This window comes from Corythoichthys intestinalis, unplaced genomic scaffold (assembly GCF_030265065.1).
Source record: "Corythoichthys intestinalis isolate RoL2023-P3 unplaced genomic scaffold, ASM3026506v1 HiC_scaffold_23, whole genome shotgun sequence".
Taxonomy (NCBI): domain Eukaryota; kingdom Metazoa; phylum Chordata; class Actinopteri; order Syngnathiformes; family Syngnathidae; genus Corythoichthys; species Corythoichthys intestinalis.
Genome location: NW_026651592.1, coordinates 10,002,848 through 10,015,621, shown reverse-complemented (window position 1 = coordinate 10,015,621; position 12,774 = coordinate 10,002,848). Strand labels below are relative to the sequence as shown.

At 40.2% G+C, this 12,774-nt stretch overlaps 1 protein-coding gene across 3 annotated transcripts in view; it reads right to left on the bottom strand.

Moving 5' to 3' along the window:
- Positions 1-1,645: 1,645 nt before the first annotated feature.
- LOC130911167 (G-protein coupled receptor 4-like) overlaps positions 1,646-12,774 on the bottom strand; it is a 59,494-nt gene continuing 48,365 nt past the window's right edge. For 2 of the 3 annotated variants that reach the window (XM_057828949.1, XM_057828951.1), the window contains exons 2-4: positions 9,019-9,568; positions 4,317-4,581; positions 1,646-4,246 (exon numbers count right to left, since the gene is read on the bottom strand). In XM_057828949.1, the coding sequence (XP_057684932.1) occupies positions 3,525-4,246; positions 4,317-4,581; positions 9,019-9,147 (1,116 nt within the window). In that variant the 5' untranslated portion in view covers positions 9,148-9,568 and the 3' untranslated portion in view covers positions 1,646-3,524. Of the gene's footprint in view, positions 4,247-4,316; positions 4,582-9,018; positions 9,569-12,321; positions 12,346-12,774 lie in introns of those variants that run through there. The other variant, XM_057828952.1, reaches the window with a different exon arrangement.

Here is a 12,774-nt window from a genome sequence, read left to right as displayed (position 1 = left end):
AGAAGCCAAAGTTTCCACAATTACATATTGTCGTATCACACGGTGCAAGTTGCATTTTATTCGCCATCTGGCCTTACCACTTTCGTTGTAATCCTCTGTAGTTTGAGGCAGCAAGGTCGTTGCATGAAAAAAATTAGCTATTTTCGCGCATTTTGCCGATTCTTTCACGAGTGCTTTTCTCTTTTTAATTCTTATTTTTCAGCGCCACCCTTGCTCTTTTTATCCATCCGAGCACCGAGATAGCAGCTAATTTGGCTCAATACAGACTACAATTAGGGGGCGGAGCTGCATGCTGTATTTTTCGTCTGCACACGTGAGGATGAGTCTGGAAAAAAAAATAATACTGTTTTTTTTTTTTTAAGACGGCCCACAGGGACAGCGGTAACAGAATGTAAGTTATACTCAGTGACACTATCATAAATAAATACCAAACAAAAAATGATAACAGTGTAATTTTTTTTTTTTTTTTTTTTTTTTAATAAAACGCGGACCGGCCCATCTGGCCGGCCGGCCCTTCTGGAATCGTCCAGAAGCTCCCGATTAGTCACTCCGGGCCTGATCAGGACTATCGAATGACTGACGACCTCAGTGCATCCAGCCTGGAGATTAGACACCACTGAGACAGTCTTTAACAACTTGTATTTTTCTTTCCCTGATAGAGCGACCACAACTGCGTACACACTCTAGAATGGATTGGAACCATCTCCGAGGGGGGTCAGAACCATAGGAGGAGTTTGACTTTTGGGGCGGGGGGGGCACAACATGTTGATGACCCCGAAACGCAGGGTCAGCAATAAAATTAACTTACAATAATATTTACAATCATAAGTTGACAATGAGTGTTTTTTGTTTCCCATCATTCTTGAGGGGAATTCTAAATCAGGCTGCTCAGGTAATACTTTTCGCCAAGATTGTCATCCATTGAATATGGTAGGCCCACCGGTGTCGTGCCAATGTAGTTACCCCAGTAAGAAATTGTATCCCCTGGGCCGAGCCATATGGAGGTAGATCTGTGTCTTTATTATTCAACCAAAAAATGTTGCTTCAATTTTTTAAAAAATGTGTTTGAATGCAAAAATAAATTTGAAACTAATCCCCCCCCCCAAAAAAAAAATTGCATGTGACAGCTATTTTTCTTAGATTTTTTTTTTTTTTTTTTTTTTTTGATTGAAGCAACTTTTTTGATTCAAGCAATGTTGACGTGGTTTGGGCCCCATTTTGGCTTGGACATTTGTGTCTCTATTATTCAATGAAAAAATAAGTCGCCTTAATTTTTTTTCAAATAGATTTTTAAAAAGAAAATCACTTCAATCAAAAAAAGAAAAAAATCAATCATAGAAAAAGTTTTTGAATGCCAAAAAATATTTGAGATTGAAAAACTTGCATTTGAACACAATTTTTCATTGAAAAAGTTTTCTTTGATTGATTTTTGATCTTTGATTTTTTTGTGTTTGGGCCATATTATGATTAGGACATTTGTGTCTAAATCATTCAATCTCCCAAAAAGTTGCTTCAAATAAAAAAAAAATATTTTTGGTCAAAGAAAAAAATCATTTAATTTTTTTTTTTTTTTTTTTAAATTAAATGCAAAGCAAATGACCATCTAAGGTGCTTGAAAAATAATTTTGACCCGTTATAAAAATTTATTTTTTTGTTCGTTTCATTCATTTTTGTTGCAGTTTTTCACTGCTTTTCAACTTTTATATAAATATAGGAAAGTCAATTACATGCGAAAACACATTTTTTGGACACCAGGGGGGCCTGCTTCCCCCCCATAAAATCCACTTAGGGTCAGAACATCGGGGAAAAAATCCCAGTCCGCTTTGTTCACTGAATGTGGGGCATGTCTTTGGACCCTAGGACACTTAAAAAAGGTACACGTCCATCAAACCTTGATCAAGTGAATTGAGGTTAATTTCATCAAAAGTACCACTTTCCCTGCATTTTGTCACATCTCCAATTGGTTGTGAATCACTGCTCTGAGCACGAGCAGTTTGCAGTGATGTTTTTCCGCTTTTCATCCGCAAATGGATTCGGGGTCACATTGGTCATGCTTGGAGGCGGAATAAATTGGACCTATTCTGTAGCCGTAACCACATGTTAGCCTATTTGAATAATTTATCCCAAAATAAATACACAGTCCCTATCAAATGAGTAATAGACAAATATGATCATGGATTTCTTACCTCACCAATCCCTACAGGTTTGAGGATGAGCCGGCGAGGTGATAATATCGTTTATTCTGTTCATAAACAAAACAATAACTTACAAACTTGACTTTCAATATCTAAAAACCAGACAGAACATCAACAACAGTCGCCATGCGTGGATTACATGGCAGGAAAACGAAAGTTAATGCCTGAATGAATCCCAATGGAATCTTGGCACAGAAGACGCCTGTGATGCTTCCTGATTCTTGGCGGTGAAATGTTGATTAATCACAATTTCCCTTCCTCTACAACAGGAAGTGATGGGTCCTCAAACATGTTTTCACCAAGATGTCTGGTCCACATTGTTTTTTTTTTTTTTTTAAAGTTTAAATAGGTCAGCACCCTTCAGTACGCTACCACTGGTGCTAAATCTCACTGTATCTCGGTACCCTTCACAGTTTCTGAAACACAAACAAAAACATTGTAGGAAAGCCTGGCTTGGAACCCAAAACCTTGATTTGAAACCATAACCCTAATTTGAAAACCTAACCCCAAAATGAAACCTTGTTTGAAATTCCAATCTTTCTCGTAATCGTGATCCCAATTTGAAATCTTAATCAACCAATTAAACCCAATCTGGAACCCTATTTTGAAGCATTAAAAATCTGACTTGAAATGTTGTCAAAAACGAACCAACATCTGAAACTGCCTTTTAAATCCTCAGCTCTTGCCATGAAACGATCATTTGAAACCCTCACCCTTGATTGAGATCCCAGTCCTAATGTGAAACTCTCACCCTATATTGTTACAAAAAAAAAAAAAAAAAAAGAAAAACCCTGTAAATTTACAGTAAAATACTGGTGAAAAAAAAACAATAATAATTTAACTGTTATTTTATAACAAAAGAGCAGTCTGATTTTTTCACAGTACTGCCTCTCTAACTGGGGTTTGTCACTGTGGTAGTCGATCATGCTGTCTACTGAGCTAATATCCCAGTCCAGCTTTGGCTGCTAGTATTTTCTTTTAACATCTCAGGTAATTATGTTCTTCAAAATTCTACACACATAGCACTTGCTCCAAACTGACTTCAGTAGCTCGGTAGTCAACACGCTCGACTGCCAAATGACGGTGTGGGCTTGAATCCCAGTTTCGTATGGATCGAAGTGTAAAAAAAATTAAAACAAATGATTCCGTAATATTCAGTTAAAAAACGACAGTAAACTTTACATTTCTACAGCTCTACTTCGTTTTTGTCTGTATTTTATAGTTTTTCAAATTTTTTAGTTAATAGTGTACTTCTTTAACGGTCAAATCCTGTCTTAGAAAATTCATTTGAAGCCCTGACATAAAACGTGTTTCCTCTCAAGTCTCAAATCACTTCCTGCCTGTAAGTATGGTCATCTGTAGACATTCCTCCTTGAGCGCCCCCACTTCCGTCTTGTACCCACTAGTTTGGCAGCCGTCAGCGTTCACGCACGGTTGCTTCTTGGCCGCCAGTGGCGTTTCCAAAGTGACTGATCCGGCATTGAGCACGTCAGCCTGCGACGGTGAAGAAGCAGAACCCCTGCGGCACGTAAAGGTTATCAGTGTGGAGAGAGCCCGGCCCACATCGTGCCTGGCGCCCTCGTTGACGAAGCAGTACAAAATAGGGTCAGCGACGCAGTTGAGGCTGGTGAGCGCCAGCGAGACGTGGTATGCGGCGAATAATCGCTCCTCCGAACCGCAGTCACACGGTTTTCTGAGAAACATCACGCTCCGCACCAGGAGGAGGATATGGTACGGCCCGAAGCAGAGTAACACAATCAGAATCAAACTCAGTGCCAAACGCTGGATCTTGGCCTTCTCCTGTCGCTCGGTGGAGACATTGCAGCGCACGGCAACCAGGATGCCGCGGTAGGCCACTAACATGGCACTCCATGGCGCTAGGAAACCCAGGAAGACCCGGTACAGGTTCATGCCCGCCACCCAGTCCTGCATGGGGAACTTCTCGAAGCAGAACGTGTGGTTGAAGCGGCCCTGGAAGAGCTCGTCATGGAAGAGCGGCGCGGAATTGGCAATGATCTCAATCAGCCATACCATGGTGCTCACCAAGATGGCTGCGCAGGGCATATATGCAAACAATCACTTCACATTATCGAGTCATGTTTTTCATAGAACAAAACATACCTGTCTTGACTCGTCGTACTTTGACGAATCTCAACGGGTAGGCCACGGCCAGGTAACGGTCCAGCGAGATGCAGCATAGGAAGGCGATGCTGACGTAGATGTTGGTGTAGAAGATGAACCCGAAGAGCTTGCAGCTCTCTTGCCCGTGGATCCAGTCGTCATGCTGCAGGAAGTAGTCGATCCACAGGGGCAGCGTGCCGATGTATAGAAGATCTGCCACCGACAGGTTGATCAAGTACACACCCAGTTCGTTGTGTTGCCGCACCTGGATCCAACAGTAACAGAAAATCAAGCTATAAAGCAGTGAACTAGAAGCTGAGATCAGCACAACTTTTGAATTGAACATAAAGATTAGGCAGTATGCATATGTATTGCATAAGCAGAGTATGGCTAGGTTCATACCGCAGGTCTTAAAGTGCCTGTGACACGAAAAAGCATGTTTATTTCATAATACACGCGGTATTTTATGCCCCTGAATGATATGGACCGCTTGGATGTGTGTGGAAGCGATCGCTATATTTATTTAGTTTTTTTAATCCCGCGCCATGAAAATGAGTGACTTCCGGCTTCGGTCTTGCATTGAGGAGGAGGGCGCTGTGACGTGTACGATAGAAGACGTCCTCTTCACTATGCAGTGTACTGTTGTGTATGAGGACGAAGGATTCAGCTGATTTTGCGGATTAATACGTTTATTTTTCGCATCACGCCAGCCAAACGGCTGCAGAAAAATCATTCTGTGTGCGGGAGAGGCGTATGCGCCTTTTTGGAGTTTCAAAAGTTTCCCATTCACCGTGGATATTTACTGTGGGACCATTGGACTTACGAGGAAGTGAGTAAACATCTTGTTTTGTATTATGTCAAATACGAATACAGTGATTACAAAGTAAACACTACAAAATTCCTTTAAATAAAGGACTACTTAGGTTTGATCATTGATAGGCATGTAAAAAGCTCTCCTCATGCTCATTAGCAGTTAGCTATTAGCACGTTAGCTGCACAACAACTCCAGCCACCCTCCTCCCGGGAACGAACTGTAAATTGCTCTCCGCCGAGCGGTTTGCCGATCCGCGAAGACATTCGACAACCGGGTCGTCATGTCAAATAATCCAGGCTAGTTACGTGTGATTTTCCACTTCGAAGACTTTGAAACATCCCTCGGTTCGGGTTAGCATGTCGGCTAGCTGTCACTCCTTCTGGTTTGTTTACATTCTCCGAAGCCGGGGAAGGGAAATAACATATGTCCGATTTAGGTGTCACAAAATATCGTTCGGGAGGTGCGACAGTAAAGGTGAAGTCAACAGTTTTGACCATTATGGAGTAATTTTGCCATGTCGTCTTGAATAAATGGATTTTTATTATTTCATATTCCATTTAGCACAAGATTGTTATTTGTCATGACCATGCCATTTATTTAGCAATTGGGGAAAATACTTGGATAAAAAAAATATCCTGTAAAAATATCGAAGTAAAGGGACAGAAACAATGACATTTTGCCGCTCTCTTTGTCGCGTTTTCCTCGTTGTGAATAGTTCCCCCTCGACGGGCTGACTGGTCCTTCTCAAGCCATTTATATAGCTATTGGGGAAAAATACTTGGATAAAAAGAATATCCTGTAAAAATATTGGAGTAGAGGGACTGAAACAATGACATTTTGCGGCTCTCTTCGTCGCGTTTTCCTCGTTCTGAACAATTCCCCCTCACTGGGCTGAATTGTAAAACCGATGAGCCCAGTCTACTGCTGACGTCATCCACCTGTTGGGGATGCTAAAGCCCTATAATGGTAGGCGTGGCTAACCGGCAGATTAAAAGACTAATTTCTCGTCATCTGCGCTTTGCTAAATTGTTGTATATAGTCGAATCGTCTCAAAATATGATTCTAATTCACATAATAATGCCATTTAAGACTTTTTTTCTGGTGTCATATGCTCTTTAATGCACAATTCCGATTTTTTTGTCATACCTGTTGTTTGGCGTGCCCATTCAGACTGCCTTTGTCCATTGTTCAAGTATCACGCATGCGCACTAATTCACAGTCTGAGATGGGCTGAGCTAACTGACCAGCATGCGCAGGAGCATCAAAACAACAAAACAAATGCACACACATACGGAAAGTTTGCCCATTTGGAGCAGAGAGAAAACCGATCATTATCCTCATCATTATCCATTATCCTCAACCCATTTTATTTTTCTATGACCGTTGTCAAGCCCGCCCCTTCCCCAAAAGCCGTGTTTAAGCTAGGAGCTAACGCTAATACACAGCTGCACAGCTACCGTAGCGCCCAGTCTCTCTCCCTCTTTGCTGATGTAATTGCTGCATGAATTCTTGCAGCAATGACTTGACAGTACAGACTGCAGCCAAATTCTGGAAAAAAATTGGCCCAGATCGGATTTTAATCACATACAAAAGTGACCTAGATCCAGAGGTGGGTCGTAACATGTTACATGTACTCCGTTTCATTCACTTAAGTAACTTTTTGAGAAAATGAACTTCTAAGAGTAGTTTTATTAAGCCATACTTGAGTAGATTTGTGAAGAAAAAAAGCTACTCATACTCCGCTACTTTGGGCTACACAAGATTTGTTACAATTTTCCTCTTTATTATACATATTAAATTTTTTTTTTTTTTTTTTTTGCTAGCAAAGCCATTGCCAAGAGTAGTGCTACTAATTTCACCAATGTGACGTCGCAACAATAATCACATGACTCCATTACACCAGACGCAAGCTTGCCATTCTATGATCACGCCAGTCTGTTCAATCACGCGTCTTTAAAGCACTGTAACAAATTAAGTATTTGGCATAGAGCATTGGTCCCCATCTGCCGGGCCGCTGACCGGTACCGGTCCTTGGCGCGTTTGCTACCGGGCCGCACAGAAATAATAATTTATTAGTGACCGCATTCTGGCCGAATTAACCCTGTGCCCCTGTTTAACACACCAATATCCCTGCCTATTCTAGATATAATACTACAGGATAGATTAGAATGTCGTCATAGAAATCCATTGATTGGGCTGCTCGCAGGACATCTTGTTTTGTGCACATATTATATCTATGGGTGCTTGTCCTCGATAATAACGTATTACAAGGCCGCGGGCGCAGCACATTTGTTCCCGGAAATAATTAGCCCTCACATGAGCGAAGATGACTGGAAAACAGACGTCTTTGGAGATATTTTTTACGGCGAAAAGGGCACCTGACGAGCCAGAAGATGAGCCTACAACCTCAATGACCCACGAACTGCGAAGGAGTGGATTCGTGACCCGTTTGTGAATAAACCGAGTGATCTAAGCATGTCTGTGCAACAGGAGGATCAACTTGTAGAGATAGCAAATGACGGCGACCTTAAACGTACATTTGAGACAACAACTCAACCGAGGTTCTGGATTAAAGTCATTCCGGAATATCCTGACATTGCTACGAGAGCATTGAAAACCTTGCTACAATTTCCAACATCGTATATTTGTGAAGCGGGCTTCTTAATTCTTAATGACAAGGCGAAGTCGTTAATGGCGAGAGAGCGGTGTGGAGTTGTTGTGTGCAGCTAACAGGGCAGGATGTATCTGAGGAGAACTTTTCTACATGTCCTTCCATGATCGCAGAACCGCATAGTAGCAATTTTTGATGGATCGCAAAATTCGTGAGAACACCGGAACGTGAAAAAAAAGAAGACCCAAATAACACCGGTCCGTGGTGCAAAAAAGGTTGGGGACCCCTGGCATAGAGCACTGCCCTAAACATGAATCGAAATCGCGGATTTAAAACTCCTAGTTTTTATTTGGCACAGATTGACCAGGGGAAACCGGAGACATGATCATTTTCATTTAATAATAGTAACTATGAAGGAACTACAGTATTCACTTCTCAAACTAGGAACTATTTTCTTCACTAGAGGGCAGGGAACTCATGCTCTTTGGACAAATAATGCTTCATTACTTTTCCGGGGGTTTTTTTCTCTCTCTTTAATGATTTTTTTTTTTTTTTTGGCTTAATGTGGTTATGTAATGGGTTATTGTACAGTATCATTATAACAACAGTTCATATAGATAGGTTTGTGCTGAGAAAAAATACCATTCTGTCTAAAAAAACCCCCAAAATAAGCAGTTACTCAAAATGTTACTCATTACTTGAGTATTCTTTTCACTCGATTCACTCACTTTACTTGTACTTGAGTACAATTTTTGGATGACCACTTTTATTCTTACTTGAGTAATATTATTTTGAAGTAAAGCTACTCTTACTTGAGAAAATGTTTTGGCTACTCTACCCTCTTTTGCCTGGATCGGATTTGAAATGGTCCACTTTTATGCGACTTTTCCTGTTCAGACCGTCAAATTAATGCCTCACTCTAGTCGGAAAAGCACAAAAACATCGGATTCGTGCATTAAGACCTGCGGTATGAACCTAGCCTATGTGTCGCAGTAGGCAGTCGAAAGTGGGTGTCATGATGAGAAAATAAGTTACAGGTCATAATTTGCTTCTCATAATGGCTGCTCTTGATGGCGATAGATGTCCAATCCAACTTGACTGAGAGGCTAGCAGCGAATCATCTCACTCTCTCAGTTAAAACTGATTGGATCTCCATCACCGTCATTGGCATTGAAATATCATTCCCAGTTCAAAGTTTTGAATCTCTGCTTGCTTTGTGTTCACAACGACTACTAGTGGCTCAACCTGCACATTGTCTCGACTTTGCCCCTGCTCACCTGCAAGTAGGCGGCCCACAAGGCCAAGCAGTTGGTGGGCAGACCCAGCACCATGACAATGATATACAGCGTGGGCTGAAAGTACTGATCCACCTTGCTGTCCACATTACAGAAGGAGATGTTGCACATTGTGCGCTTTATCTTTTTTGGGGGGGCGTGTATTAAGTTAATCTCAGCTCTGTGGTTTCCTGCTTGTCCGCCATTTTGACAACAACATGGTGTTCTCCTCCTTCTCCCGACCGGAGCGAGCTGAGGCGTCCTTCCCCCGGCCTCTCATGGTGTCCGGTCCTCGTTCACGGGACCTAAATTTATCATCATCCGGCTCCGACGAAACGCCCCTTTGTGGAGACGACTCATCCGATAGGACGCTTGAATGGAGGTGAAATGGAAGCCGCCTTATCGACGCTGGACCAGCCCTCGCGGGGCCTGAATGGACCTCATCAATCTTTTAGACATTAGTGATCTTGATGTGTGTGTGTGTGTCTAAAGTCATTGATGCTCTTGTTAGATGATAAACAGGGTGATGACTTGACACAGCTGCACAGGCCACCTGCAAAACAAAAAGGAATAATCTGCTTACTTTGCATTATAATTTCTTTTTAGGCAGCAGGACTATAGGCAAAGTTCTGTGCTCGAAGTCCCCTGAAAAAAATTGATAAAATCTTCCAAGTTCAAAGTAAAATACTGACAGCTGCGGTTGCCAGAATTGTACCATTAAAGAAACAGGAAAACTGTAAAAGGTTTACAAAGGTTAAGAATTAACAATAAATTACCATAAAAATAGCTATTTTAACTGTTCATTTACAGTAAACAACTGTGAATGATATGTGTGACCAGTCTGATGTTGGATGTGATGTCATTGTGGCAGTCAAGCATGCTGTCTATTGAGCTAATAGCACAGTCTAGCTTCTGTCTTTTCAGGCCTCAGGGAGTTAGGTTTACCTTCTACACGCACATCACTTACTCATACTGGTCTTCAGTTGCTCAACAGTCATCAGGCTTGACTGGCAATATTAGAGGTGTGCATCGGCACTGCCCTCACGATTCGATTCGATTACGATTCGGAGGGCCACGATTCGATTTGATTCAGAGGGTCACGATTCGGTCGGATTCGGCAATGCATCGCGATGCATTAAAGCCTGGGATGCATTAAAATTCTAAAGCAAAGCATATTTTTCGTGAATCATGAGGCAACGCAAGCGGTCAGACATTAAACAACTTTTTACTGGCTCTTGTGTCACTCCTGGTTGAAGTCAAATGAAAATACTTTCAGATATATATACTAAAAAAAAAAAAAAAAAAAAAAAAAAAAAAAAAGATCACATCATTTAATTAGTGCTTTGAATGAGACCTGGGCTTTCTCTTTTTTTTTTTTTTTTTTTTTTTTTTACACACAGTAGCAGCCTTTCACACAGTGCAACATCTGAACTCCTGTGCAAAATTGTAATAACAGTCACTGTATTTTAGTCACAACGACCCATCAATAAAAATATTCAAGTAAATATGAAAGAAAACGACAAAGAAAATATTGTAGTGCAGCAGCATCTTTATCGCAATATCAATCCAGGGATCAGTTCAGTTGCAAAAAAAACATCAACTAAATTGCAATGTAGAACAAAAGTAAAATGTAGGCTTAGCCCACTATATACTGTATGTGCAATAAGGTTAGATTGGGCCTAAAAAATCCAGCCCGACCAGACACGGCCCGCTGGTATTGAAGCCCGACCCGGCCCGAGCCCGCTCAATTAACTAGATTTGCAGGCCCAGCCCGAAAAACCCGAATTTTGTTGTTGTTGTTGGAGTGACGCGGGAAAACGCAGCAGCAGCAATTTATTTTCATTTCTTCGAGTTGGCAGAAAAAAACGCAAGTTTTCTTAAAGTTTAAATAGTCTACATATTTTTATGATCATTATAAAAGCATTTACACAACCAAATAACGCTGGGAAAGTTTAATATAAAAAAAAAACCTTGGGTTTTGCAGACACACAGAGGAGAAGATTCAAAAGGATCACATTTCTGTTGCCTTTGTGTGCATAAATAAAAGTGTCCTTCGTAACGAATTCTCAGTTGGCAGAAAAAAAACGCAAGTGTTCTTAATGTTTAAATATTCTACATATTCTACATATTTTTATTATCATTATAAAAGCATTTACACAACCAAATAACGCCAGGAAAGTTTAAAAAAAAAAAAAAAAAAAAACATGCGAATTTGCAGACACACAGAGAAGATTCAAAAGGATCACATTTGTGTTGCCTTTGTGTGCATGAATAAAAGTGTCTTTCATAACAAATTCTCAGTTGGCAGAAAAAAACGCAAGTTTTCTTAATGTTTTAATAGTCTACATATTTTTATGATCATTATAAAAGCATTTACACAATAACATAACGCTGGGAAATATTTAAAAAAAAAAAAAAAAACATGCGGGCCACGGCGTTCATGTGCGTGCACAAGCAAATGCACAATACAGAGAGCTCTCTGTTTTATCCCATTTTTTGGTTTTTTTATTATTTATTAGTTGGGCCCACATTTTGAAATAATTTACTGTATTTATTGTTCTTCCACATCCAGTGCTCTTATGTTGTCTGAAAATAACAACCACAAACGCACGCACACACATAAAATGGGGGGGTGGGATAACAGTATACAAATAAAATGAAAGAAATTTGCCGGAACACATTTACACAAGTTAAACATTTATAGATACATATTGTACTACAATTTGTAACAACCTTTAAAAAAAAAAATTTCGTTTCTTTAAATAAATCATTAAAAAAAATAAAAAATACAACTAAAAACTCTGAGTAGGAGGGTAGTTATACTGTCATGAGTTCGTCCAAAAAAGGTTGCCAAATATCATGAAATTTGTTCCAATGTTCCTTTTGTGAATACCTCATCTTCTCGACCATTAAAAAGGGCATTCATCCACTGTGTTCATGAAGGAGCTGTTGTGGACTTCTGACTGTTGATATTTGGCAATTTGTCCAAAATTTACCAAAATCCACATCCATCACTAATATCCATATTACAGTGGTACCTCTACTTAAGAAATTAATTGGTGCTGAGAGTACTTTCTTAACCTGAAAATTCTGAAAGTAGAGACGTTTTTTCCATATAAATGTCCTAATCCCGTTCCAAAACCCCAATATTCAGACATAAATCTTTTTTAATGCATCAAAGACATGTAACAAATACATGTTACCATTAGATTATTGCACAATAAACATAAAATGAGAATTGCGCATCATGTAAAAAAAAAAAAAAAAAAAAACTTTTATTCTTACTCTATTCTTTAATACACTCACGTAAAGCTGTTGGAACACGAGGGGCGGCTGAAGAGTACCCTGGGATATACACATACAATAGAGGTCCTGATTAGCCAATTGGATGCCAGATAGATGCTAGGCAATAGCCAATGGCAGAGCAGCTATAAGTATGTTACGTTCAGTAAACTTTGGGAGCTGCGAGTACCAGCCATTTTATCCTTTCTTATTCTATTTTTTTTTTTTTTTCACGAGGCAATATTTTCTCATTGAAACGTGTCTTAACCTTAAAATTCTGTATGTGGAGACATTCTTAAGTAGAGGTACCACTGTATAGAAAAATGTGGACCAGTCTTGTCTTTAAATAATGACATCTAGAACAGAGGTCGGGAAACTGTCTCGCAAGCCATATACTGTATGGTTCTTTTGACGAGTGCTTCTGGCTCTTCGCCAAACCGTTATTTTGAATGTGGAACCGGCCGGCTCATTTGACAT